We start from the raw sequence: 26,649 nt of genomic DNA on the forward strand, positions 1-26,649 counted from the left end.
GTAAGATGTACATGTTGTAATCTCTTCTTGAGGTTCCTTTGAGGGAGATGTGGGCTTGTTTGGTAAGAACAGACAAACCTTTATGACTTACCAGTTGCATTTTAAATTCCTCTCTTCTCCCTCCAAAATTCAGGCAGATCATGGTCTAAATGGTTTTGTCACTGGTCTGGTTTAGCATATGTACAGATTTTGGTGTTACATCTGAGAAGATGGGATCAAGTAGCTTGGAAAGAAAAAAGATGGCAACCTTTTATCCTGGCTATGCTGTCTGACATTGTAATAAGTCACTGTACTATTACAGGTTATATTTTTGTTTGTTATGAGGTGGATGTTGAGGTAGGGTTGAATGGGTGGTACGTTGAGGTAGAGTGTTTGGGATTTCCCAGGGGGAAATCTATCCATAGTCTTGCAGAAGGGATTTCTCCAGATGAGGGGTTTCTTCTTTACAAATTGAGTATTGGACAAGAGAATGTCAGTTTTGGCATGCTGCTTTCTGAATGTGCTAGTAATGAACTCTCTGTGTGCACAGATACTTTTATGCAACTGCCTCTTTGGTTTGTGATTTCTGTTTTGTGATTTGTCACCTTTATCCATCCTAATGCTTCCTCTAGATATGTACTAGTATTACATATAAATACATCCATTTAAAAATAGTACTAGTCTGTGGTTCTTATAAGCTTAAATTTTACCTCTGAGTATTTGCATCCAGAAAGCTTCCCTGCGTTTAACACAAAGCACTTTGGATTGCATTTAAGCATGGACAATTGCCTTGTCTTTATGACTATGAAGGAAAAAATTGTGTCTCCAATAGCTTAATTTTGACATCATCTGATGCACGTGAGCTGCCAAAGAATATAAATTCATATCAATTTAGGGGTTTTGTTTGGTTGGTTTGGGGGGTTTTTGGTTTTGTTTTTTGGATTTTTTTGTTTTATTTTTTATTTGATTCTTGGGGGCACATTGGGAAAGATTGTTGATAAAGAATCACAGCCAGACATTTGAACTAACTTCTGATTTTCTAACATGCAACATTGAAGATCATCTCTGCTGCTCCTCAAAGTCACTGATGAGCTATGTGATACCCTTGTATGGTGGTCACTGCAATAAATCAAGATAGTCAGAAAATAGCAGAGAGATGAATTTTCCATTAAATATGAAAAAGTGCTGTGTTTTCATAAAATGATATTTCAGACTGATATATATATTCTACATAGATGTGTGTGGTTTGGTGTGAAGGAAATGTTCTCCTTACGCTTTTGTTGTTTATTGTTAGCCATTAGTGATTCGGCACATACAGTATGTTTGATGTGATGATACCACACTGGTGTTCTCTTATCAAATTGCAAGAGAAGCAGCGTTTACGAGAGAACTGGGCCTGGTCTCCTGAATTATTAAATTGGTCTTGTAGCTAAGACCTATTCTGGTAGTTTATCCATTTGTTAGGAAATGGAAAAGAGGAGGTAACATATGAATGATCAATTAGTAAATGTTTATAGGTTCTTTTTTTTGTCCGAGGTAGGGAGCTGAACATTGTCCAAATTCTGAACAGATAGAATTGATATGGAACACAGGAATAATTAATACAGATCTGTTGCTTGCTAAATCAACACTGTTTTGTTAGCTTTTTGCTCTCTAATTCAAATAGGAATCTCTTATCCCTAGCTCCCAAACAGCGTGGACTGCTTCATTGTACTTAGCTTTGTAGAAGCGCAGGAGAAAAAGCTTTCATTCAAAAGAGCTTGCCATCTAGTTAGCATCAAGGATGGAAAAAATGGTACAACATACAGAAGGGATTGAAAGATGTGCACATGTTTTTTTAACGAGTTGGATTTTTTTTTTATTTAGAGAAAGAGAGCTAGGAAAGGATGAGGTGATGGGGGGGAAAAGAGAGTTCAGATGGTAGTCTGCTGGGTCCAAGAGCTGTGAAGGTACGGGAACTAGAAAGCTAGGAGAACAGGTAAGATTCTTCATGCTTTGTGGATTTTTGTCCTTTTTATTATTTGGGAAGTTCTCATTGCCATGCTGCAAGAAATCCTCTATGGTGGTAGCCTTTTATGACTCTTCTTTGTGCTCCCATTGTGTATGAATAACATTCTACTGCTTTAGGAAGGGAGAAGAGATACATGAATAACTGAAGTCAGTTAGCATTGTACTGTATTTGAGCTTCTTAAAGGAGCATTGCAGTATAGGAGATAACAAGTAACAATTTGGTGGAGTCCTGAGAAAAACACTGTAATCATGTCTAGTTTTCCAGTATATTAATTAAAGTCTTCAGGTCTCGCTCCAAGATATGAAAAGCCAGAAAAGCAGACTGTTGCTTTATTCAAGAGATGGCAGGATCTGTTTGTTCTTAATAGCTGCTGTTTTAATAATTTCATATAATCTGTAATACTTAATTTTATAATGACTGAAATGTCATTTCTGCACACTTTTATCCTGCATTGAATCTTGAATGTAATCAGGTGATTAATTCACCTGAAAGTTTTGCCCAAAAAGCTTCCAGAAAGTAACATAACCCGGGGAAGACTGATTTACCAGTGAAACTAGTGATAAAAAAAAATTCTACATGTAAACCAGAACATTGGGTTGTTGAATGTAGGCTAATTAAAATATTTTCTTTTTGCCTTGAGCATCCTTGCATTTTGAATAATGCAAATCTTTCCTCCTTTCCTAAAAACTCCTTTGCATTAAATTAGAGCTATTGGGAAATTTTTCTCAAATATTAAAGGGGTGTCAGTACAGACACTTCCTCAGAAGAGCGGGGCAAGAGTTTCCCCGCTGTATAAAATGAAACTTCTAAAAGCTTATACTTGGACCAGATGAGATTTTCTGTATACCTCAGGAGACCGCATTTATTCCTTAACTTTTTTTTTCTTCTTCTTTTTTTATGTGCACCAAGGCTGAGGTTAAGACTAAGCCATTTATCATGGTTTCAATCTTCTCTTGTGTTATATATAGCAAAGAAAACTTGCGGCTTATTAAAGCTTAAAAAATTTTCAGACTCCTTTGATCCATAGACATTAACAAGTTAAAATGCAATGCCTCTGACTAGAATGCATCTTTTTTTGTATGTATTTTAAAAAGTTAATAGATTATACTAAAACAAAACATTTCTTTATGCATAGAACTAAGCCTAGTATCTAGCTGCAAATTCCTATGCCACCACAAAACCAGTAATTTAAGACTAAAACAGGGTGTCCTAGGAGGACATTATCTCCCTAGGAGGGACATAACAGGAGAGTGCTTGGTCCATATCTTTCAAATGTAATAGGGCAGTATCTTGCTGTATCTTTTTCTTCCTGCCTTTATGTCTGTCTTTACTTTCTTAGATTAAATTTTTAAGAGGGGATGAGCAATACAATCTTGAAGACACTGTAGTTTCTTCCTGTATATGCATTTTGCTTTATTTCCTCTGAACTGTAAATAAACTAAACCTGTTTAATAATCTGGAATTAATGAGCCCTTTCATTTTGCACTTATTTTGAGACTGGTAATGTAACTTTGCCTATTTACCAACTAAGACAAACAAAAGCTGCCTCCTAACAATGGTTTCTTCATAGCTCATGTGCCTGCAGAACAGTAAGGATAATAGTTTGTTTTTTAGATTTTTTTTCCTTAATGGATCCAGTCCATCTAAATCAGCATATTTCCACTGATGATAAATAAACCTTTGATTTACCCACCTGAGCAAGACATTAAAATAACTCCCCAGATGTACTGGGCTTTCCAAACTGATGAATTGATTGCTGCTGTGCCACTTGCATTATGTGCCAAACAGGCACGTGCCAAAAATGTCTTCACCAGTTTGTTTTGATTTTTGCACTTCCATGGTACTGTACTGGCATCACATAAAAATATAGAGTTGTAAACTCATCGACCCTTCAATAAAACATTTTTTTTGTAATGGGATTTCCATAAATATTTTGAGAAAATTAAAAGTTGAGAAGGGTGATAGCTAATGTTGTCTCTTCTTAAATCTGTCTCAGAACTGCCGTAATTGGTTTTTTAATTGAGCATTAGAAAGATTCATGCAAAACTTCAGACTTCTTTCCCATACAGTAATATTATTTCCAGTGACATTAAAAATGTTTCCTTACTCTTTCTTGTTCTTGCCATGAGTAAATGATGAACAAAGAATGAGTAATATGCACAAAGAAGTTCAGCTTTGCAGAACCTAATGGTGCTGTTTTCTGTGCTCAGATAAAAATATTGTGAGCTGTTGGAATTAGATGAACGGCAATAATAAAGTCATCATCAAGTAAACTTTGTCGTATAGAATATCTGGTTAATATGCATCATTTATCAGTGTTTAGTTAAGATCTTATTTCTGTGCATATTGTTAACACGTTACATTCTCATCAGTAGTAGAATAGCATGCATGTCTGTCTGCATGCGTTTGTGATCTTTGTAATACAATCTCGTACTGAAAGTTAATAAAATGCTATATTAAATATAATTAAAAATTTTAAACATCATTCAATGCTGTTTCTCTTTAACTGCAGACCCTGCTACATGGAAAAATCCAAGACACCTTTCTAAAGGTTGCCTTTATCCACTTGCTTTTTCTCCCTACGCATAAAGTGCATGCTTATATACACTAAACCACATACATTTCATGCCACTTTATTGTTGATTACACTTTTATGTTTACACTTTGGCTACTGTGTTGACTGATTATTTTGCTGAGTCTTGTGATCTGGTTGATTTTTAGTTTTCTGACCTTGTTGCATTAGAATGAGATGATTTTTGCTTTTCTTCTGTGCCGTTGCTGCTTCATAGAATTTCCTGCACTTTTAATTCCCAAATCAAAAAATCTCTATTGATCAGTATCTTGAAATTCAACTTGAGTGGAAAAATTGTTTTGAAAGATGACTTGATTGTAGGTAAGCAATGTGTTTGCCAAATGGCCAAATTTCTTGTAGACTCTTCTTCTAGAGCAGATTGCTGTATCGGGGAGCAGAGGGGAAATGACCATAAAATAAAAATTTGAAACAGAACTTATCACTAATACTTGGAAACCTAGTTGTGGAAATGTGAGTATCTCGCAGTGTGACTCAAACGGCTGCCTGCGCTGCGAAGCAGGAATTGACAAAACCTCCTTTGCTGTTTCTGGGACTGCCCTTGAATAGCCCCCAAGTAATTCCAGACATCGGTGGTGACTGACAAGAGTTAAGATATTTGGTCCTTGACAGATTTGGGAAGAGACATGTTCTCCGAAAAGAGAATGTTCATTGTTATGCAGAATTCTTACGTATTTTCTGTTTGCTTGGTTTCAGTTCTACAGGTTTTTCTAACTTTTTCTTTCAGCTGTAATTTGATCTCACTTGCATGGTAAAAGAAACGATGCTAAAAGCTGGTATTTTTTTCCGATTTTTTTAAGTTATTGCTAATAATTCTTTTGTTTTCTGTTGCAAGCTGATATTTAATGGACTAGGCCATTTCTAAAAAAATGGTAGGATAGCTGGTTGGCTCAGTCACAATTAAGAAGGTGTAAGAGGCAAATTAAAAAGAGTAATGAGATGCAATGTTTAAATAAGCAGAATCATAAGCAGAATCATAAATGTATTTGTACTGAACTATTTAACATCTAACAGTAGAAAGCAGACTAATTTTTCTCTTGCTGATTGAAAAAAATAATCACATTGTAGTTTTCAACAAACAGGGTCTCGGAAAAATGTCATTGAAACATCTGCTTCCTCTTCCTCATGTATCAATTCTTTGTTTTCAGAGATAGATGCTGAAGAGTGGGGTAAATTTCTTCACACCAAAAATAAGGTATGTTTACTCTGATGATGGAGTAGCAGTGTCATACATACGCTATCATATATATGCTTAATTCTATATCTCTTCCCCTGACTTTCCCAAAAAGATTATTCTACCTGCTACTCAATGCCAGAGTATTGAGATTTTCTGTTTTGCTTTTTGAGTAGAAAACTTCTGAAAACATTCTTTAAAACTCTTTAAAATATTCTTTAAAAAAGACAGAAAGTTTATCAATGGTTGTCTGTTGTATGGGTCATTGATTCTGCCGAGTTATTTATCTTAATCCTTTTTGTGTTATTTTGTTTATTTTTCTTTTTTGTGCATTGGCGAAATTAAAATGGACATTGCAAAAACGAGGAAGTATATAACCACAAGAGTCATTTCAGTCCACTGAAGAATTGGCTACTTCAGAGACTTATTAGAAAGCTATGAAAAGGAAGAGCTTAATGCACATCAGGAGGGAGAAGCAGAAACTGAGATGACCTAGGACTTCAATAAGAGAGTCGAAGCTTAATTCGTTGCTTGAAGAAAGTCCATCTTTTTGTTGGTGCATGAGTTATTTAAGTGTTTATTACTTTAAACTGATTTCCTCACCTTCTAGGCAGTGCTAGAAATTGAAGGAAATCTAGAAAGAAATGCAGAGGGAGCCTGTGCAAGGGTAGCTCTGTGCTAACTTATTTTGGATTGGTGGAAGGAGAATAGTTTTGACAAGAGTGGAGAAATTTTGAAATGAAACTCTGTCCTTGTTCTTCATCCTCTTCAAGATGAGAATAGGTTCAGGCTGTTGTTTATTAACTTCAAAGGATTGCAACTAGATTAGAAGTGGCATTAAGTGTTTGAAATTCTCTTTAGGTGAACACTATTTTATACCTTGTCTGACATCGATGGGATAATAAGTGCTGATAACTGCCATCTCACAGTGTTAATCAACAGATTCGAATTTCTGTAATTTTTAGCACTGATGATTGCTGTTAGCATTAGCTTAAGGGCTAATAGTCATTCTTATTTTTTCTCACCTTCTGTATACTTAGTTACAGAGTTTTTCACTGTCTGTTGGAGAAGAGAACATTATTTTGCAATTAAGTAAATGGATGCTGTCTTTGATTTTTAAACAATTTTTTTTCTTCCGTGCTTCAGATCTATACAGATTTTGATGAAATTCGTCAGGAAATAGAAAATGAAACAGAGAGGATTTCAGGAAATAATAAGGTAAATGTTGCACTGTCCATCTTTGTCTTGCTACAGATTCTCTTGCTGTTTAAACCTTTCTTAAACAGTTTTGGCAGCTAGAAGTGGAAAGCATTGAACTATTCTAATGAAGAACACAGTAATACTGCTTGCTCTCTTGAGATTTTTTCACTGTGTTCGTGAGAGAAAAGGCTTCAGCTAAAAGAAAATGTAGAGAATTGCTGTTGCTTTACTTCAAAGCTTCTGTAATAATAGCGCAAAAAATAAAATTCAAGTTAAACTTGCTTCCATTTTTCCACATACGTGGCTTTATGTGTAATTATACAATCGAGTAGTCTATTCTTGCATATCTGTATAATCACTGAAAGCTTTTATGCATTATATTGAGGGGTAAACCAGGGCTGCTTCCAAAGACAAAGGAATTGGTTGACAGATGTGGCTGGCTTTTTTTTTCCTCATCACATAGTTGTAAGGTGTATGATGGAAGAAAGTATGAAACTACAGCTTTTGGCTTTCTAAAGGGTGCATTTAAATAATCCAGTACAGTGATTAATTTTTATTATTAATATATTTCTAGGGGATCAGTCCTGAACCTATTCATCTTAAGATTTTTTCATCTAATGTTGTAAATCTGACTCTTGTGGATTTACCTGGAATGACAAAGGTAAGATGCAGAATGCTTCTCTTCTGACTCACTGAGAACAGTGTATTTTGAAACAAGGAGTGTATGTTCACTCTTTGGCATTATTCTGTATGTTAGATAAACAGCTTTCCTCGGTTTAAGTAGTAGGTTATATAAATTTGAGATGTCACCATCCTCTGGTATAAGATTTGGGTTTCTCGTGCTCTTCGCTGGTGTAAGAGGTAGATTTGTGTAAGTTCTTCCTCTTTCTATATACAACTGAGGGATTGGAAGCGTTGTGCAGGCTGCATGTTCTTTTTAATAGAAGAGGTAGCACTTGGAAGTTTCAAAGTTGTACTGGCAGATAGATGGGTAGTTGACAAGTTTGAAAATGTTTTCTCCATTGCTTCTCCAGAAGTTGCTGTGCGTATTCTGGGTAAGAAATTGTATAAAGTGAGGATATACTAGAAGAAATGTTCAGGTCCTCTTTGTTCCAGGTTCAGGTTTTATACTGAATAATTTTCTGTGGCGCGAAGATGACAAGATGACTTCTTTCCCTGCTGATGCACACATATACACCCCACTCTGCCAGTTGTGCAGGTGGTTCTTGGATACCAAGTCTTCTTAACAACAGTATCAAATAATTTGAATTGATTCTTGTTTCTATAAGAGTGGTTTTGATTTTTATACCTTTCAAGATCTTCCTTTTCTTTCCTCTTTGTTTGTGAAGGGGGAAGGAAAGGCTGGAAAACTTTATCTTACGCCGTGGCATAGGGTATGAACTTTCAATGAATAGTCTCACACAGGCATAAATATACAATTTTGAACAGTTCTATGTTGTTTTTCTTTAGGTGCCTGTTGGTGATCAGCCTAAGGACATTGAACTTCAAATAAGAGAACTAATCCTTCAATTCATCAGCAACCCAAATTCAATTATTCTGGCAGTCACAGCTGCTAACACAGACATGGCCACTTCAGAAGCACTTAAAATTGCACGGGAGGTGGATCCAGATGGTAAGCAGAAAGAAAAACTGGATCCTGTAATTCAACTTCTTTTTAAAATTAAATCCTAAAATAAAACTGAAGTCGTTTGGGCAAAAAGTAGTAAGAAAAACAAATGTCACTGCATTTCCTAGAAAATACAATTATTATATTTGCCTAAAGACTTCCTGCTGCAGTCTCTGCAACTCGGAGACTGCTGTGATGAATTAATACCTAATAGATTTCTGGCTTACGAACAGGCCAAATAACTATTTTACTAGTCATAGGAACCACTTCTGTTGCCAGAGCAGCAAAATGGCATTATAGAATGTTGGGGGTTTTGAGATTTTTAGTGGTTTACAGTGGTCTGTTAGGATGACTTCATGCTTTATTGTCCAATGTTGTTTCTTTTAGTAGAGAAAATATGCCATGCTGCAACTAGTAATTGACTGTCTAGCTGTTAGTTTAGTGACTTTTAGTAAGAATAAAACTAATATATACTGTCAGTATCCATTTTGGTGCCCTACATTTATGTGACAGAACTGATTGATTTGATTTAATCTAAAAAGAGGTTTATCATTTTGTATTTACCTAATGACTTTGAAACTGATCTGAAGCTACTGAGTGCCTGCTTCTTGTTTATGAAGGTGCTATCAGTACCATTGACTAATAAATGGCACTGTGTGATTTGAAGGAATATGGAAGAGTATACTTGTAAAATAGGTATACTGAAATTAGGCTAAAATTTAGTGTTGGTATGCTTTACCCTCAAATTTTTCTTCCCATAAAGTGTAACATTTCTTGATTGTTTTCAAACTCCGAGTCTGCTTTGGCCTGTCTGCCTAAGCCTTTATGGGTTCCACAGCCACGTAACCTCAAGGAAGAATCTCTTCTGGTAGTCTTCTCAGTCAAATTGTCCTGGTTCAGACTTTCCTTTTAATTTACCCCTGTAAAAACGATCAGCTGTGACTTTTGGATCACTTCCTAAAACTGTAAACCTTAAAGGTCTGGAGTGGCAGCTCATGTGGCAGGTTCTGTAGGAATAATGGTATGTAATGGTATGAGAACTTGAAGTACTAAAGTAGGTAGACTCTCTGACTTGCATTCATCTGAAAGTTTCAGGACCCAAGAACCTACTGATTTTGCTGAGGTACTGGTTTATTTTTAGACTCAAAGTGTGTTATATTTTAAAGAAAAAGTTCTTGCCACATTTTTTTCCAGACCCAAGAGCCCAGGAAATATTAAGGTCCCAGGCAAATCCTGTGCATGTTAGCCTACCTGTTGTGAAGTGCAATATTTACCTATTTAATGAATTTAGGTCACTTTTTCCTACACAGTGTCCAATATGAAGCTTAGTTTTAACTCGGAAAACATTCAGTCACATGTTCAATAAAAATAAGTTTCATTAGCAAAATTAAATCCCCTAAAGCTTCTTCAAGTGGATGGATTTCAGGCTATTCAGTTTCTTGGGGCTTTCAGCTATATATTTGATCCACTATGCTGGAAGTGGGCCTGTTGCCTCCTTTAGCAGCTTCTCCAGTGGGTAGTGGTATTTCAAATATAGTTCCAAACAGATTGCCATTACGTCTAGTCCTACATATATGCTAGAAATATGTTCAGTCCACTCACACTTGCGAGTCCCCTGCCTGCCTTACTTAATTTTCTCCATGAGTGCTTAGTAATGCCTCTAACCTCATGTAGTATGCAAAAATGTTTGTTGTAATCAGTAATGACTATAATTTCAAACTGCATGGTGCCTCAGCCTTTTTCTTTAACCAGATCTGTGTGGGGAGCAGTAACCTGCCAAATACTTTCTTATACTCCTGTTAATAAGGGGCTCCAGATAGACTAATACCACGTTCTTGCGCTAGTCTTTGCTGGTTTGCAGTACTAAACTTCGTGCAGCTGTCTGAGGAACTTTTTGAATGATGAGTTTTAGCTACCCTAATCAAGGCAAAACATCCCTGTGAGCGAGTTTTCTTTTTCGTAGGTCGAAGAACCCTTGCTGTTATCACAAAGCTGGATCTCATGGATGCTGGCACTGATGCTATGGATGTGCTTATGGGAAGAGTGATTCCAGTCAAACTTGGCATCATTGGGGTAGTGAACAGGTCTGTCTGAGCACATTGATGCTATTTTTAAAACTGTGTTAATATGAAGTAATGCTTTTGGGTTTTTTAACCATGAATAAGGTTTTAAGAATAAGGTGACTTGATGTTGAAATAAACTTCTGAACAAGCAAGCGAGAACCTTGTTGCCCACTTTTCAAAAGCCTGTCTGTTCTTCTTCCGCTCAACCAACTGCTAGTTTAGAAAAAAGTAGGGACACTTCTTCTAAAAGAACTGTAGTGTCATTACTTCTTTCTGCTGTTGTTTTTTAGCCTGAGGGATGGTTCTGGTCAACTGATCACATTAGCACTGATCCAGTACATATCTTGTATATATTAGTGCTAACTGCATATGGCTATAGTACTGTTCACTTTTTTTTTTGCATTAGCTAGGTCAAATCTCATGTAGTTTTGATAAAAGTGTTGCTTAGTCTGTGTACAGCTGCTACCCATACTGATTTGTTGACTATGGTGCATGGAACAACAAATAAAACCCTTTATTGTCTAAGGAAGATCTTATGTGTGTAAAGCAAAAACCAACTGTTAGATGTCCTGTCCAGAAAAGTAGAAGTGTAAATTATTTTTACTTTGCATCTATAAACTAGTGTGTAACTCTGCCTTTTAACTTCAGGAGTCAGTTGGATATTAACAATAAGAAGAGTGTAACTGATTCCATTCGTGATGAGTATGGTTTTCTTCAAAAGAAGTATCCTTCCCTAGCCAATCGAAATGGAACCAAATATCTTGCTAGAACACTGAACAGGTATTACATATTATGTAAAGTAAAATAAATGTGTGCTTTAAAGATACTTTAAGATATAAATTGGTGTGTTAGAAATATGTGTAAACATTTATTTTTATCTTTCCTTTCTGTTTTGGTGCTGTACAGTGATACATTAAGGAAAACTCTGTTTGGTTCCAAATTCAGTTTTTGAATTTACTCTAATCTTCCCGAGTTTTCCTTTGGTGATTATTTTCTGTCTCTTCTCTGTTTTCATGGAGATAATAAAGCTGAAACTTTTTTTTCCCTTCTAATGAGGGACTGTTTTCTATTTTTAGACTACTGATGCATCATATCAGGGATTGCTTGCCAGAACTGAAAACCAGAATCAATGTTTTAGCTGCTCAGTACCAGTCTCTACTAAACAGCTATGGGGAACCTGTTGAGGACAAAAGTGCCACTTTATTGCAGCTTATTACCAAATTTGCTACAGAATATTGTAACACTATTGAAGGAACAGCAAAATACATAGAGACTTCGGAGCTGTAAGTACCAAATGGTTTTCTAGAATATTGCCTGAGCAGTTAGATCAACCCAGTGGCTCTTGCTGGCTTTTGTTGGCAATAGTACTACATAAGAGCATAACATAATCAAAAATGTTTGAATCCAAGTAACTGTAAAAAATGTTTGCAATGAGAGCTTTTTTCTTGTTTGCTACTTCAGTTGTTATTTTATTCTTTCAGATGCGGCGGAGCCAGAATCTGTTACATTTTTCATGAGACCTTTGGAAGAACTTTAGAATCTGTTGACCCACTGGGCGGCCTTAACACAATTGATATTCTGACTGCCATTAGAAATGCTACTGTGAGTGTTCTTCTGTATTTCTAAGTGTTGTTGCTATATATTGGATTCAAAGATAAGGTTTCAACAAATTTGTGTTCCTTCAGTCCTGTGAATTAATGATCTCAGCTGAATGAGTTAATATGAAGAGGCTGAATCCTGCTTTTTGGTATTTTAAGTGGAAAAATTACAATATCCAAATTTGCAGCCATTATCCTATATGGAATGAGTTTAAGGTGAATGCTTATATCTCATTACTGTTATTTACAGGCTGAAATAAAGCTCAGGCCCAGCTTTAGCAACCCTCTGCTGAAGCTATTATATATTACAGAAATGGTGATGGAAGACTGCCTCTGCATTTATTTTGCATTAAGCACTTCTGTTAGTTATGAAGACTCAGTCTGAGATGCATGGGCTAGGACACATTCAGATATTTTAATTCTATATAAGGGACACAACTCTTCAATAGTTCAGTGTTTACATGACAGATTTGGTTTCTTGTGACTACGGAAACTTGTGTTGCTAAGAATTAACGGAGTAAGTTCACTTTTAAATTTTGCAGTATATAGAATGTTCACTCCTTAGAGCTTGACTTTGGATGTCAAACATGTAAGTCTGCTTTTATACTGTGTTCTGTTGGGTGTGGACAGACAGTCAGGTTTCTGCATGGTCAATAATAACTCAAATTTGGAGTGTATTAGGTATTCTGTAGCAATGATCTGCATGCATGCTCTTACCCTTCTGTAAATGTAAAATGTAAAACAGCATTTAATAACAGGAGGGATGTCTTGTTTTTATGTGACGTATCACATCTTTGTGTTTCTAAAGCTCATTTAATTTAAAAAAAAAAAGATATTTCAGGTAAAAAAATGTTTTATGTATAGCTAAGCATTGGTCTGTATGGTCATAAGTGAAATTATCCCAAACACTGTAAATCAGTGACACTGCACTATGATTGTTCTTAACAGAAAAGCCACCTACCTTGCAGTAAGAATTGTGTGCCCAGGACTGTCAAATAAATATGGTAACTTTCCTCTCTGAAGTTAGGAAGGGAATGTCTTTGCCTTTATAATAAATTTCATTTAAACTTGGATCCACAAACGTGAAAAGAATTGTTCATAGTTGTAAGCCTAGAGCGACATTAGTAGGTAGAAATCTTCAAGATTCTATAAGGATGCTGGTTAATCATTATTTAACACAGAGTTTGTCTTAAAGGTAATAACTTTGTATTTTACAGCTTTTATATTTAAATATTCTTGTAACATACTTTACTCTTAAGACCTGTTCTGAGTGTTCTTTTGGGTGCAAGCTCTGTGACCTGATTTATTCTGGGCTTCATCAGATACTACTTTTTAGAAATGCATATTGTTTTAATACACAATTCAGCAGCTTTTTCCCTCCTTTTAAACTAGGGTCCCCGTCCTGCCTTGTTTGTTCCTGAAGTTTCATTTGAATTGCTGGTAAAAAGGCAAATCAAACGTTTAGAAGAACCTAGCTTGCGCTGTGTTGAGCTGGTTCATGAAGAAATGCAGAGGATTATCCAGCATTGTAGTAATTACAGTACACAGGTAAAAATGCATGGTTTAGAACTATGTAATTATTGGACTGCTTTTCCCCCCCACTTCCCTAAAAAAATTCTGGAAGTCTCATCAGTAAATTTTTGTTTTGTTTTTAGGAATTATTGAGGTTTCCTAAATTGCACGATGCCATAGTTGAAGTCGTAACATGTCTTCTGCGTAGAAGACTTCCTGTCACAAATGAAATGGTAATTTTCCATCTACTATAATTTTGCTGGAAAAAGTGTGTGTTTTCTGGAGTCTTTCTTGATGCTTTTGTTTGCTCTGTAATGTTAGGAATTCAAATTATTAAAGAATCTTCACTTATATTTGTTAAATAGCTAGGTATTTAATATCTACACAGTTTGAAACTTCTTGTATATTACAAGATAGATACATAAAAAACCAAAGGGGTGGGGGAACCCTCTTCAGCTTCTTGTCCCCTATGTTTCAATTTCCCAAGAATTTTACTAAAACTTGGATTTAACATCTCGTAGTCTTTCTGATATAGGTGTATTTCCCTCCGTTGTAACAGAAGCTGTGCATTTACTGTAGAGTTCGGGATGCAATGATGCAAATTCAATTATAGTCCTTATTCTATGAGTTTTGGAGATAAAATCAACACAAAATGTTGATTTTGCTTGTAATTCCCTTTAGCTAGTGAGAACTAAAAATTCAGCTTCTAGCTTTGAGTAAATATGTTTTAATGTAGAAGTCTGCTTTGGGCTGCTTACTGGGGAGAAAACAAAGTGCTTCAGTTATCGACTCTGCGTATGTTTGATGTGAAAAGCAAATGTTGTTCTCCCCCTTAGTGAGCCATCTCTCACTGGTTCAAATGTTGTATGTGGCCTGTGGCTGAAGGTTGACTATATAGCTTACACTCATTAAATTGCTGAGTTCTATTTATTGCTGGAGAGGGGTTAGCTTGATGAAGCTAAGAAGTTAAATTGATGTAACATCCAAAACGGCTGGAGGTCTGAATCTATTACAATGAATGAATGAATTCCCTTCTTGCCTTCTGGATCAGAACTTTAATGTCTTTGGGGCAGTAAGAATGGTCTTTTGCTGTGGACAGCTAGACTCTGCTTTCTAGCATTGTAGGTCATTGCTCTTCCTTAGCATTAGATTTACTCACTGAATTTTTGAACTGTGAATGACATTGCATTGCAGGTTCATAATCTAGTGGCCATTGAGTTAGCTTATATCAATACCAAACATCCAGACTTTGCTGATGCCTGTGGTTTAATGAATAACAACATAGAGGTAAGAAAATACATTCTCTTAAAAAGTGTTTTGACTCCTTTAAGGGAGAGCCTAAATAATTGGTAAAAGAACAAACGCTTCAATTTGTTTCATTGAAGCATGGTCCTACGTTTTGAAGTATAAAAATGTGATATATTACATATATGGTATATACTCTTATCTTGTGACTTGTTGATTTATTAGATTTATATTGCATATTGCATTCAGGAACAGTGGTTGATATTTCACTGAAAACAATTCTGCCTGTATTTCTGTCTGGAAAATAAGATGGGCACCTAATTGAGTATTGGCTATTAAATGAAATTTTTGAAAGAGAAACTTTAAATAGATAGTTGTGAAATACTCTTTAATGTTGAAGTAACTGCATTTTGACTCTGACAGAATGTATCAATAGCTATAATGTTCCTCTTATTCATAAAAGGATAATACAAGTATTGTTTCCTCTATTCAGGTTCTAATTTCTGCTTCCTTTCGGCATTGTTCTTGAATCTCTGTGTTACCACACTTCAATCTCCCTAAGACAATTTTCTCCATCAATCTCCCAAGCCTTTTACAATTCCAGTAGTCTTCCTGTTTTTCAAGCCCAGCTTTGATTAAATATACTTGTTGCTGTCTTCATCCTATAGAAGCAGTTGATTAGCTCAATTCTTTCTTGCAGTCTGATTTTGTTGCAGTACTTCATCCATCTGGCTAAGAGCTCACTAATATTCTTGTGTTCCCCTGCTTATCCAACACATTCTTTCATAGTAGTGTTCTTTTTTTAAATGCTTATGTTATCATTTCTGTCCTTTAGTTCTACCCTTTTAGTTTCTTCTATACATAAATTTTGTATTGACTGGGTATGCAATTGAATTTGCCTTGGTAGACTGCTCTTGAATCTAGTTCAGAAACAATGTGTGTGCAAACTGCCATGAGTACAAAAATTAGGACTTTGTGAAGTTGAACATGGGAGATGATTATATTATCATGTGTGACTTGAACTCGTTCTTTCCCAACATTTTCCTGAACAGGACATTGAAAATTTTGAAGAAACAAAGCACGTAAAACATCTTATCCTTATTCAGTGGACAATCAATTCTTAATTTGAAGAAAAATCAGATCTTTCTTTGTCCTGATTGCTTCAAATTCTGTTTTGCTATAAAGTGCATTCTGCCGCCTCCTTCTTCCTTTTGGGCTAATCATAGTTAACCCTGCTGGCCACAGAATCAAATCCTTTTAGATTACTTCGAAGATTTAAAGCTTAATGAGGGCTGTAGGGGATCTATGCTGAGCCAAACTGTGTAGCTTTGATCTTGTTTTTTAAAGGTTCTAGTTTTGATTATGGAGCGTGTTGCAAAAAGTTTTGCAAAAGTTTTTGTATTGAGAATTTACTTTTGACCAGGTAATCAGAGTAGTTTTATCTAAATATCTGAGGTTTTTTCATAGGGTGATAGTATGACTATATGACAGTGGATGAGATGGAATTACTAGTGTTTGTCTCTAAAATGTAAGTCGTCTGTAAAATATGAATCTTGCGTATGTGTTGATACAGAGTAATACATAATTGAGGTCTTGCTGGGTTGTTTTTAAAGGAACAAAGGCGTAACAGGTTAGCCCGGGAATTGCCTTCTGCTGTGCCACGAGACAAGGTAAGTAAATGTTGATTTGTATTTACTGTTTCATTTAAAGTTTAATGCATTCTCCTTTGATCCAATCTAAGTATTGGGAACTTTGATATGCTGCCCTAGTAACAGTCTTGGGAGCTTCCAGGTGTTGACTTTTTTCTTTCGATTTCATAAGATAGAAGTGGAATGATACTGTCTTCTTCCAAAGATGCAATTTTTGGCAGGTTTCGAATCTGGGATTTCTGAAGACTTGCCTATAAATTTACAGTAATATTACACTTACTATTTGAATGTCATCTGAGGTCAGGCTTAAAATGCCTGCAGATGTTAAAGATGGAGTCAGAGCTTGCATGCTTGAATTTATGGCTGAGACATGCTGATTTCAAAAGATAAACAAGTGATTTAAAATATTCAGTGTGCCAACATAGTGACTTGGTGGTTGGTTGTGGTTTTTTTAAGTCACTCTTAAAACTGCAATTTATTGCAGTCTTGCTTTCTTTGGGAGAAGATGGTGGAGGTGACGTTTGATCATTGTAATCCATGATGATTCTGTCTCTGGAGCTTGCTTAGTTTTACCAGGTTTTTGGATTGGTTCAATGAAAGCTAAGTACATGGGTGGAAGAACCAGGTGTCATGGAAAACACTGCCTGGCTGTAGAAATGAATGGTCTGACAATCAGCTGGAATTTTAGACAGCTAGGTATTTAATATTATGTGAAGTATTTAGAATCCATGTACACAGAATACAGTTTAAGCTCCTCACAGGTTGTAACAGGAGTTACTACAGCCAATAGAAATCGGTTCAGTAAGTTTGTTAGCTTAAAAAGTAAGACTAAGTCCCAGAATGGATCTAATATTACTGCCTTTAATCAGTAGAAGCCAGCTGACGGATGAACTGGGAATTTAAGGTAGCTACCTAGAGATTGCTTTCAGTGCTCTTTGATCCTTCTTTTTATTGACTTCATATTTATATCATCAGTGTAGGAACTGAAATTAAATTGAAGGTCAGATAAGCCAAAAGTCTCTTAACTGTCTTGGAGATGCTTTTTTTTTTTTCTTTTTTCTGCTTATATTACTGTTTTGCTTGCAATTTCAAAGTATTTTCTTTTCTGGATTTTTAAAGATGCTAGTAGGTAAAAGTGTATGAAATTTGCTAGGTAGATTTGGTGGTCTTCAGTTGAATTTTTTTTTTCCCCCCCTCCCTGCATTTTTTACCTTCCTTAGTCTACTAAAGCTCCAGGTGCATTGACACCTGCTTCCCAGGAGACTGTTACTGCTGCTTCTGCTGAGGCTGATGGCAAGGTCTGTCTTGATTTTTCCTATAAGCACTGCATGCACATTTCTGTTGTGGTGCACCACAGATAGTACGGAAAGCAGTTTGTATTTAGTGCTCTGTCACTGACACAGTATGCTCTACGGAGTATAGACTACTTGGCATTACTGATTTTAGTATGTGCAGTGGCGGGTAAAGATGTGCCATTAGGTGGCAAAGTCACTGCTTTCTGTTTGAACTCTTGGTTGCAATATATTGTGGTGCAAGTATGCAGCATAATTTGCCGCAAACTGTAGGCAATAGATTGTTTGGTGCGACAGTATTGTAATCAAAAGTGTTCAGCATGGTTGTTAAACTGCATGTTTTTAATGTGTTGACAGTTAAAGAAAGAGGACAGAAGATAAGGTAAAAATGTGAGTTTGCTGCTTCCTGCAGGGAATCTGTATAGGCTTTGTTCAAACTGAATCTCCTTTTTGTTGTTTCACATAATCGTTCAATCCCTGGTTTACTTATATTCGTGAAATGTGTTCTGCAGTGGTGTTTTACACTTTAGGTGTGCTGTCTTTCATGTTAAAATAACAGTTTGTTACTGTAAAGACTTTTTTGCTAATTGCTTTCACTTGGGAGTCAGAAAAGATGGGTAGTCACAAGTTTCTGTATTAGGAGTACCAAGAGGACTCAGGCTTTCTGCTTGATTGCATATGCACATTCAGCTTCTAGTGCAAAGCTGCCATTTCTGTCCTGAACAAAGTAGTTAAAGTCAAAATCTAGTCAGTAGTAGAATTTTAACTACTATTTTTGTCAGAGTTTTAGAGGTTCTGATGTGCTGCAGACATGAAAAAGAAATCAAGAGCTACTGTAAGAATACTGTTGTGACTTAAGAAATTGCAGGAAGCTGCCACATTTGGTTTAATTTGTGTTTCCCATAAAACCTGTCCTTTATTAGGTGGTAATACTCAACACTCTCTCTCTTGTGTAAGAATGTAGCTTTGTTTCTGAAACTACTTTGGAGATAGAGCAGGCTCCACAGTAATACTGAATGAGAGTGGCATAGGGATTTTTGTTATTTTGAATAGCTGTCTTGTTATCAGAAATAATGTAATGGAGCTTTCATCATCAATGGTTCTCTCTTATTAGCAGAGGTTGATTTGAATTCTTATAGTGTATTTTTTACAGTGCCTCTGAACAGTTGTGCAATTTTAATAAAATTTCTGATGTGTACAGTTTAGCTGGGTTTCCTCCTAGTATGCAACTGTTGGTATTCTATTTGCCATGCTTTGTTTCTCACTCCTTTTTAGACTCGAGATCAGCCTGTGGTGTTTTAATTGTAAACACAATAGATAAATTCAGCTTATTTCCTCCTGTATCTGAAACAAGACATTAGTAGTAGTAGTTCAGAGCCTTGAATGACCTTGAATGTTTTTCAAGCAGCAATAGATTTTAAAGCACAGTAGTAAATAGAACAGATACTAGGCTTATGGAAAGGTACAAAATAAAAATTACCACTGTTCCACATCAAAATAAACTATTGTGAGGTTTTTTTTTAAAATACTAATTTAACATGTGGTGGATACCATCTACTAATATTTCTTTTGTCCAGTGATCCCTAATGTTTAAGAGTTGGGTGTTATGTCCTTTTCTCAGGAGATCAGTGAGTCATTCTTCGTCTGGAACTTCCCAGAAATTCTGATCTTCACTTCCAGAGGATGGAAATTTTTGCTTTGTTTTGATTTGGTACAAAAAAAGCCTTCTGTAAATTGAGGTCTAGCAGCACAAATACGTTCGTAGCTGTGGTACCCGGAAGCAAAAATGTGCATATTTTTTAGCTGATATTATAAGAATCTTCAGTTTATTTTTAAATAAAATACCAAAGAATTCAAATTCCAGTCTTCCAAGAGCTGTGGTGATCTTCAAAACATACTTTCAGAATGGTCCTGATAGTATAGGTTGTATTGCTCCAAGGATGTATGGTAAAAGTGGTAAAAGCCAAATGATTTAGGAAGACCATTCCATATTTCAGAAGTAATTTGTAGACCCTTAAAATGCTGGGGAGCTTCTCTGTGTGAGGCATTTTCATACCATTATTAGGAAGAATGTGAGTTTTAAAAGCTTTCACTTTACCGTTACTTTGTGTCAGCTGTAAGCAGCAAAGGGAGAACAAAGGTAGGGAATGTGAAGAATAGAATGAAGGGAATATAACTATGAAAATCTTATTTTTAGTGAGTCTTACCTATTGCTCAGAAATAGTAGATTTGATCAGACACTGCTTTGCAGTGCCCAAATTCTAACTCTCCACTGTTTCTTCATTGTGCTGTTTGCGCAGGCCGCTTCTGGAGCAGGAGATATGTCTCAGGAGCCTGGAACAGGCAACTGGAGAGGAATGCTGAAACCCTCAAAAGCGGAAGAGGTATCGGCAGAGGAAAAATCCAAGCCAGCTGCAGCTCTGCCTGCTAGTCCTCAAAAAGGACATGCTGTAAACCTATTAGATGTGGTGAGTCATGAAAGACAAATACCTCCTCTTTGTCGTTCAGGCTCAGGAAAGAAAACATCTGAATTCCAGATCTTGCAACTTTGCTACTAATATATGATATCTTTGTAAATAGTTACCACTATAGGGACAGGGAGCTCTAGCCAGTCTCTTCTGCTTTCCTGCTTGCCCAATCCTTCATCTTGCTCCCCCTCCAGTTTCAGCCTATGATTTGGGATAACTGGCTTCCTTTCACAAATTCCTGTGCAAGTGAACTCCTTGTCTAGATTGCTTTTTGTACAGAAACAAATCTCAGCTCATGTCTCAACTCAAATTCCTGCTCTTTTTTGCTGAAGTTGGCATTTTTATATTAGAGGGAAAGAATCATTAAAGACAAAACCCACTTAAGTTAAAAATAGATGGCGATCCTTTAAGTGTTTGGAGAGCTTAGTTCCTTTCACGAGCTTTTAAAAAAAAAAAATAGTAGTGGTGCCCTCTGACCTTTGTTTCACAGATCTGGATTTTGATATGTCTCTAATTTTATTTCTGAAGAATTAGAGGTTTGTTGCAAGATAGGTTACATCTATAAAGCTATCAGGCTAAAAGAGCAATAGTTTATTTTAGACTCCACAGTTTGAGTTTTATTTACTTATACAAATGAGCAGAATTGGTAAACTGAGGGTTTTTTTTTTTTACATAGCCTGTACCAGTTGCACGCAAGCTTTCTGCCCGTGAGCAACGAGATTGTGAAGTGATTGAACGACTTATTAAATCTTACTTCCTTATTGTCAGGAAGAACATTCAGGACAGGTAAAAAAAAACTTCCTAGAAATGTTTAAGCCATACAAATGTTGTGATATCTCAACAGTCATGTATATAATCTTGTTATTTTATCATGTTCTTATGTTTGTATGCAGAGAGAAAATATGATTTTTTTTTTTTTTTTTTTAAAAGGGACAGCAGCAGTAAAACTTGACAGAATTAGGAAGCCTGAAGGAGCACTTGTTTTCTCTAATGGTTTGAGTTCTGTATTATATTAAGTAAAAGGTTTAATTATTTAGGAGATGCCTGCTTTTCTGGAGGATACTGCAATTCAGATGGATGATTTGCAGCAAATAACTGGAGTGAACTTTAGATGCTGTGTAGCCCTGACAGAACTTAGCTTTGCCGTCCTGTTATTTCAAACGGGAAGGTCGAATAGGAACTACTGCAGCTAAGTTTTCTAGTACTTAGCTATAAGGATGGAAATAGCATAGAAGTGATGTTTCTGCTGTATGCAACTATGCAAAATACCTTTAAAGTTTTGCTTAAAAATTGTCTTTTTTTTTTTTGTAATGAAGAATGACGTGAAAATTTGCTGTGCTTAAGTGTTTGTAGAAAGACCTAATTTTTTATATATACTTTTATATATACATATATGGGAAATTTTGGGAGAAATAGAGGAATCTGGAAACCAGGGTTTAGAGCAGATTAGTGAGGTCATGAAAGTTTTATTCTATCCAGTAAACTAATATTCTCCTCAATATAATTTTTAGTATTTCATGGCAGGGACTTGATTAGTTTATCTTAATTTTAGTGCAGTGTTAGTAGTAGTAGTGTTACCTCCTTGTGTACTCTAAACAAACCCTTCACATTCTTTGCAGTAAATACACATATACATAACGAAAAAAATAAAATGCTATCCCAAGTATTATAAATTTGATGTATTGGGAAATCCTCACCTAATTCAGAAATATTTTTAGGAAATACCTCTTGAAGATGGTACTTGTGTCCATCCCAAATCATACTTGCAGAACTAATTCAGTCTCTTACTTAAATGGTTTGGATGGTATCTGTACCCACACGGCTTTGAACCTGTGTTTTGGGTTGCCTTCACTCTTAGCCGGGTGACTTCCAAAACATTCTAGGCTTCTTTCTTAAGCTCTTCTTTTGGTAGAACTTGTAATGTATTGGCTTGAAAGGAGAATGTAAATTGAATTACTTGAGTACTAATAGGTCTATACGGTCTCATCATGATTTCCCAGAAGCCTTCCCACAACTGGCTAGTAAAGAACCATAAAGCAGGAGAATGTCGTGGGTCAATTCCCAGCCAAACTTGGGAGTATGATTCCAAAAGCTTAGATGTGTGGATGGATCTTGTTTGGTCTTGGGTCTGCCTGTTTAGACTTGCATGGTCCAAGGACCAAGTTAATTCTGCAGTGACAACTGCAGCACTCCAAGAATGAGCAAAAACTCTTGATCTGCCTTGATTTAGATTTAGGGCTATGGGCACATGAGAAGAGCGAAGTGGTCACTATTTAATGAGTCAGTACTGATTAGACGTCAACTCCCAGTCCACTCTAGTTGCAAAATACTGCTGCTAAGAATCACGCCAACAAGGCTGTCTGAACTAACATGTTTTATTTCTCAGTTGGGAACGACCATCAGTATTTTTATTGTCAGTTACTGTCACTCTGATGAAATAACCTGAGGTGCACTAATTCAGTTTTTGATCCTGTGTTTATATCCCCAGATTTTGGTACTGCGTTAGTATGATGATTTGATTTTTGTCAGTACTCATGTAAATATTTTCCCCCACTTTTTCAGAAGAGTGCTGCTACACATGTCCTAAGTCCTAAAGAAAATCAGGTTCAGCTAGATTCAATACTTGGAATTTTTTTCAGGAAGCTTAGTGGCCTAGAAATCAGAGCTAAGACAGTGGTTTCTTTCAGGTGTTTTAGCCTGACATAGAGCTGAAAAATGTTGCTCTACAGATTCTGTAGTGTCTTTCTGATGCATTGTTCTTGATTCTCATTGGTTACTGCCTGCCTCCATTCCAGACAACTATGTTTTTCACACTTAAACTCCATTTGCAGTTTTAAACTGCCCTCACGTTATGCTCTCTGATATCAGAGATAATGTAGCCCAGTGTTTTCAGTTTGTCTGCTAAGTAAGACTGGATGTATTAATTGTTTCTTTGCCTCTTTCTTTTCTCATTCACACAGTAGGATTGATTCTAGGGTTGAAATACTTAGCTTTCTGTCATGCCTGGCCCAGTGGAGACTGAGGTTGGTCTCTAGTGAGCAAAGTAATTGATTCTTATTTTATTTTTTACACTGTATGTATTCATGTTCTTTACAATGCAGCTATCCTATGTGGAAGAAATTCAACAGCTCTTAAATTGCACAAGATACTGCATTTACTGGAGAGAGGGAGTTTTTATTGACGGTAGCGATAAATTCCTGGTAGTTTGAGGCAAGGTTGTGTGTAGCCGCTTGCTCATACTGTGCGTTCTTCAGTCTAGAACAGACCTGTTTTGAGTAATTCTTTCTGAAGAAACAACCTTTCTGTGCTTGCAGTGTGCCAAAGGCAGTGATGCATTTTCTGGTGAACCACGTGAAAGACACTCTTCAGAGTGAGCTGGTGGGCCAGCTGTACAAATCCTTGTTGTTGGATGACCTTCTGACGGAATCTGAGGACATGGCCCAGCGCAGAAAAGAGGCAGCTGACATGCTAAAGGTACTAAAAAGATCAGGAGCTCATGGGAGTAGTTAATTAAATTGAAACCATATAAATGTGAGATTTTTGGAAGACTTGCCTTCCTTTTTTCTTTGCTGCTTTTTAGGAGTATGCCAGTGTATTACTTCTCTCTGCTAGAGGAATTAAAAGCAGTATGTGACCAGAAAGCATTATGTAGCTAGAGTAGTTGGGAAGAGGTGACTTAAACTCTATTTTGGGGGTAAAGCAGAAGCTCTAATCTGGTGTTATTTTCAGTTATACATTTGGTTTTAATAATTTGCTTTTATTTAACATTACTTTAGAGTGTTCAGCAGTTCTCTTTTGGGGGATTAAGCTTACAGTGTTTTAAGTGCCGTTCATGCGTAGACTTCACCCAGAGCCTACTGGCCAAAGGCTGGTGTTATCTAGACATGCCCCATAATATGAACAGTGGGAACGTTGGGACTCGCTTACGATGACCCCTGTGTACATCTGTATGACAGTGCGTCTGTGGTGCGTCCGTGTTACAGAACTCTTCATTTCTTCATTGTTCAATTATGTGGTGTATCAGGGTCTGCTACAGCTGATTGGATCAAATGGCACAGAACAGAGTCCTTCTGCCAGTTCAGCTCACTGAAGAAGCAGCAAGAGGTGCTTCTCTCTCATACGCAGTGTGGTCAGGCAGTGTGTTTGAGAGTTGGGATACCCCGAGATACCGCTTGTCCAAGACCCCCTGCAGCAAGTTTAATCGTTGCTATTGTATGATCAACATTTGAGTGAGGGCAACTGTCTTTTAACAGTCTTTTAAACTGTGAACTTACAGGGCCAAACTCATAGCTCAGATTTCCCCAAATTGGAATAATACTTTAAATAATACTAGTATTAGTTGGTATTCTGAGCTTTTAAATTTGCGAAGTTGAGCGTGCTAGACTGTAATGAATGCATCAGACTGCTAAAAGTGATATAGAATAGGTACAGTTTCCCTTTTATTTTGAGGAAGGTTTAAAGCATTAAAACTGTGTGTGGTGAAAAAGTCTGCCCTTGAGAATTTCTTTATAAACACAAAATGTTAAGAGAAACATAGGTCTTATTGGGAACACTGAGTATGTTCAAGTTGCTCAAAACAATGACAGTTGAACTCTTTTTGCTTCTAACTGGAAGTTCAGTTTCAATTAATTTTTAATTCTTATATCTCTGGGGAAATGATTTAATGACACCTATGCTAAAAAATACCTTTTGCTTTGTAGTATTTTCGACTTGCCTAATCTTCTGCAGATGGAAGGCTTTAGAGTTGTTAATCAGTGTTGATGCAGGTTGTTACCACTCATGTCATAATGACAATGATTTGCTTTAATTTGATTTTTAACTGCTGCTGTTACCTCTGAGAAATCTCTTCAGAAAAACTAAATAACTTTGGCTTTTCTGTCTTTCTGTGTGCAGGCCCTACAGCGAGCCAGTCAGATCATTGCAGAGATTCGTGAGACACATCTTTGGTGAAGACTGTACCAGCCACACTATTTATATGCATTGGAGGTTACATTGACTTGAAAATTGTTAGGCATGGTATACAGAGTAGAATTTTTATTTATGAACTCTTATCTGTGTACTGCAACTGTGTAAATCTGCTCATGTAAAGACAGTGGTTTGATTTGCGAACAGACAAATATGCTGTATTTTGCAACATAAGTCGTATTTAATCCACATAATAAATGGCTCTAAATGTTTCCTTACCAGCTTTCTGGTGCAAATTAAAGCAGACCAAGTCTACTGTCTCAGTGACAGTCTCGTTTGAACTTGGGGAAAAAACCTTAAAGTTCCAGTGCCTGACTTGCTAAACAGGTTGCCTGTGGTCAAGATGGACGGTGTGGTCTTGTGGCATAGTTTTAAGCTGCTTTTACAATAGAAGTTTAAATACTGCGAAGAGAGGAGAGCACCGAGTATTTTCTTTCATGAATATATTGCATGCACTATGACAGATGGAGGTATCAATTTTATAGCACAGTAGAGATGTCTACCGTATTACTATGTATGTGTGTCCCCATTTTTTTTCCCCAAATGCTAAAACTGCAGACAAAACTTTGAACTTCATTTAATGGAGTATCATGTAGGAAGAATTAGCCTGGAGCTTACAAACAGTAACAGCCTGCTAAAAAGTGGGTGCAAAGTTATTCATGTGCACTGGAGCTTGTGTATAGATGTTGGGGATTATAATCAGGTACAAGAACACCTTCCCCTTCCTACCCCCTGGGACCAAGCCCCTGGACCATCCAAGAGTAAATTTGTTCTGGCAGAATTGAAAAATAAAAACGGTTTTCAAAACTGTTACGGGATAGTAAGTGTTTCTTTTAAAAGCAGATTAAGTTGGCCAGGGAGAAGGGGATCCCCACAACTTCTTCCAAGTTTTGGAATGTATGACAGTATGAAAGAAAGTCTGTGGGACTGTAATATTTATACCAGAGATTACAGATTTGAGGAAATTTTCCTGTGCTGTAAGTAGCTTTTTTTCTTTCTTTCTTTCTTTTTTTTTTTTTTTTTGAGAAAAGTCCTAAAATTAAGGAATTTTACGTTGGAAATTAAGTTGATGAGTTATTTTCTTCTGATTATAATTCATACAGATAAATATTGATCACACTAGCCTTTAAAAAGTAAACATTTTAATTTTTATGAATAAAAATTTATTTAAACTCCAGCCAGCAGACTTGCACGTGCTTTTCAAGCAGACTCACTTTTTTGTATAAAGTAAAAATGTTTACTATGGTGTTGCTTATACTTTATATCTTTAACAGAA

General features: G+C 36.3%; 1 protein-coding gene across 1 annotated transcript in view; it reads left to right on the forward strand.

Moving 5' to 3' along the window:
• Window positions 1-26,162, forward strand: part of DNM1L (dynamin 1-like) — a 38,798-nt gene extending 12,636 nt beyond the window's left edge. The window contains exons 3-19 of the mRNA XM_009582742.1: window positions 5,729-5,775; window positions 6,901-6,972; window positions 7,529-7,615; window positions 8,425-8,587; window positions 10,545-10,665; window positions 11,293-11,424; window positions 11,721-11,927; window positions 12,126-12,246; window positions 13,635-13,790; window positions 13,898-13,987; window positions 14,949-15,041; window positions 16,613-16,669; window positions 17,869-17,946; window positions 20,241-20,408; window positions 21,085-21,194; window positions 23,723-23,882; window positions 25,302-26,162. Coding sequence (XP_009581037.1) covers window positions 5,729-5,775; window positions 6,901-6,972; window positions 7,529-7,615; window positions 8,425-8,587; window positions 10,545-10,665; window positions 11,293-11,424; window positions 11,721-11,927; window positions 12,126-12,246; window positions 13,635-13,790; window positions 13,898-13,987; window positions 14,949-15,041; window positions 16,613-16,669; window positions 17,869-17,946; window positions 20,241-20,408; window positions 21,085-21,194; window positions 23,723-23,882; window positions 25,302-25,358 — 1,919 coding nt within the window. The 3' untranslated portion in view covers window positions 25,359-26,162. The remainder of the gene's footprint in view (window positions 1-5,728; window positions 5,776-6,900; window positions 6,973-7,528; window positions 7,616-8,424; window positions 8,588-10,544; window positions 10,666-11,292; window positions 11,425-11,720; window positions 11,928-12,125; window positions 12,247-13,634; window positions 13,791-13,897; window positions 13,988-14,948; window positions 15,042-16,612; window positions 16,670-17,868; window positions 17,947-20,240; window positions 20,409-21,084; window positions 21,195-23,722; window positions 23,883-25,301) is intronic.
• Window positions 26,163-26,649: the final 487 nt, after the last annotated feature.

This window comes from Fulmarus glacialis, unplaced genomic scaffold, assembly GCF_000690835.1.
Source record: "Fulmarus glacialis isolate BGI_N327 unplaced genomic scaffold, ASM69083v1 scaffold7878, whole genome shotgun sequence".
Lineage (NCBI taxonomy): Eukaryota > Metazoa > Chordata > Aves > Procellariiformes > Procellariidae > Fulmarus > Fulmarus glacialis.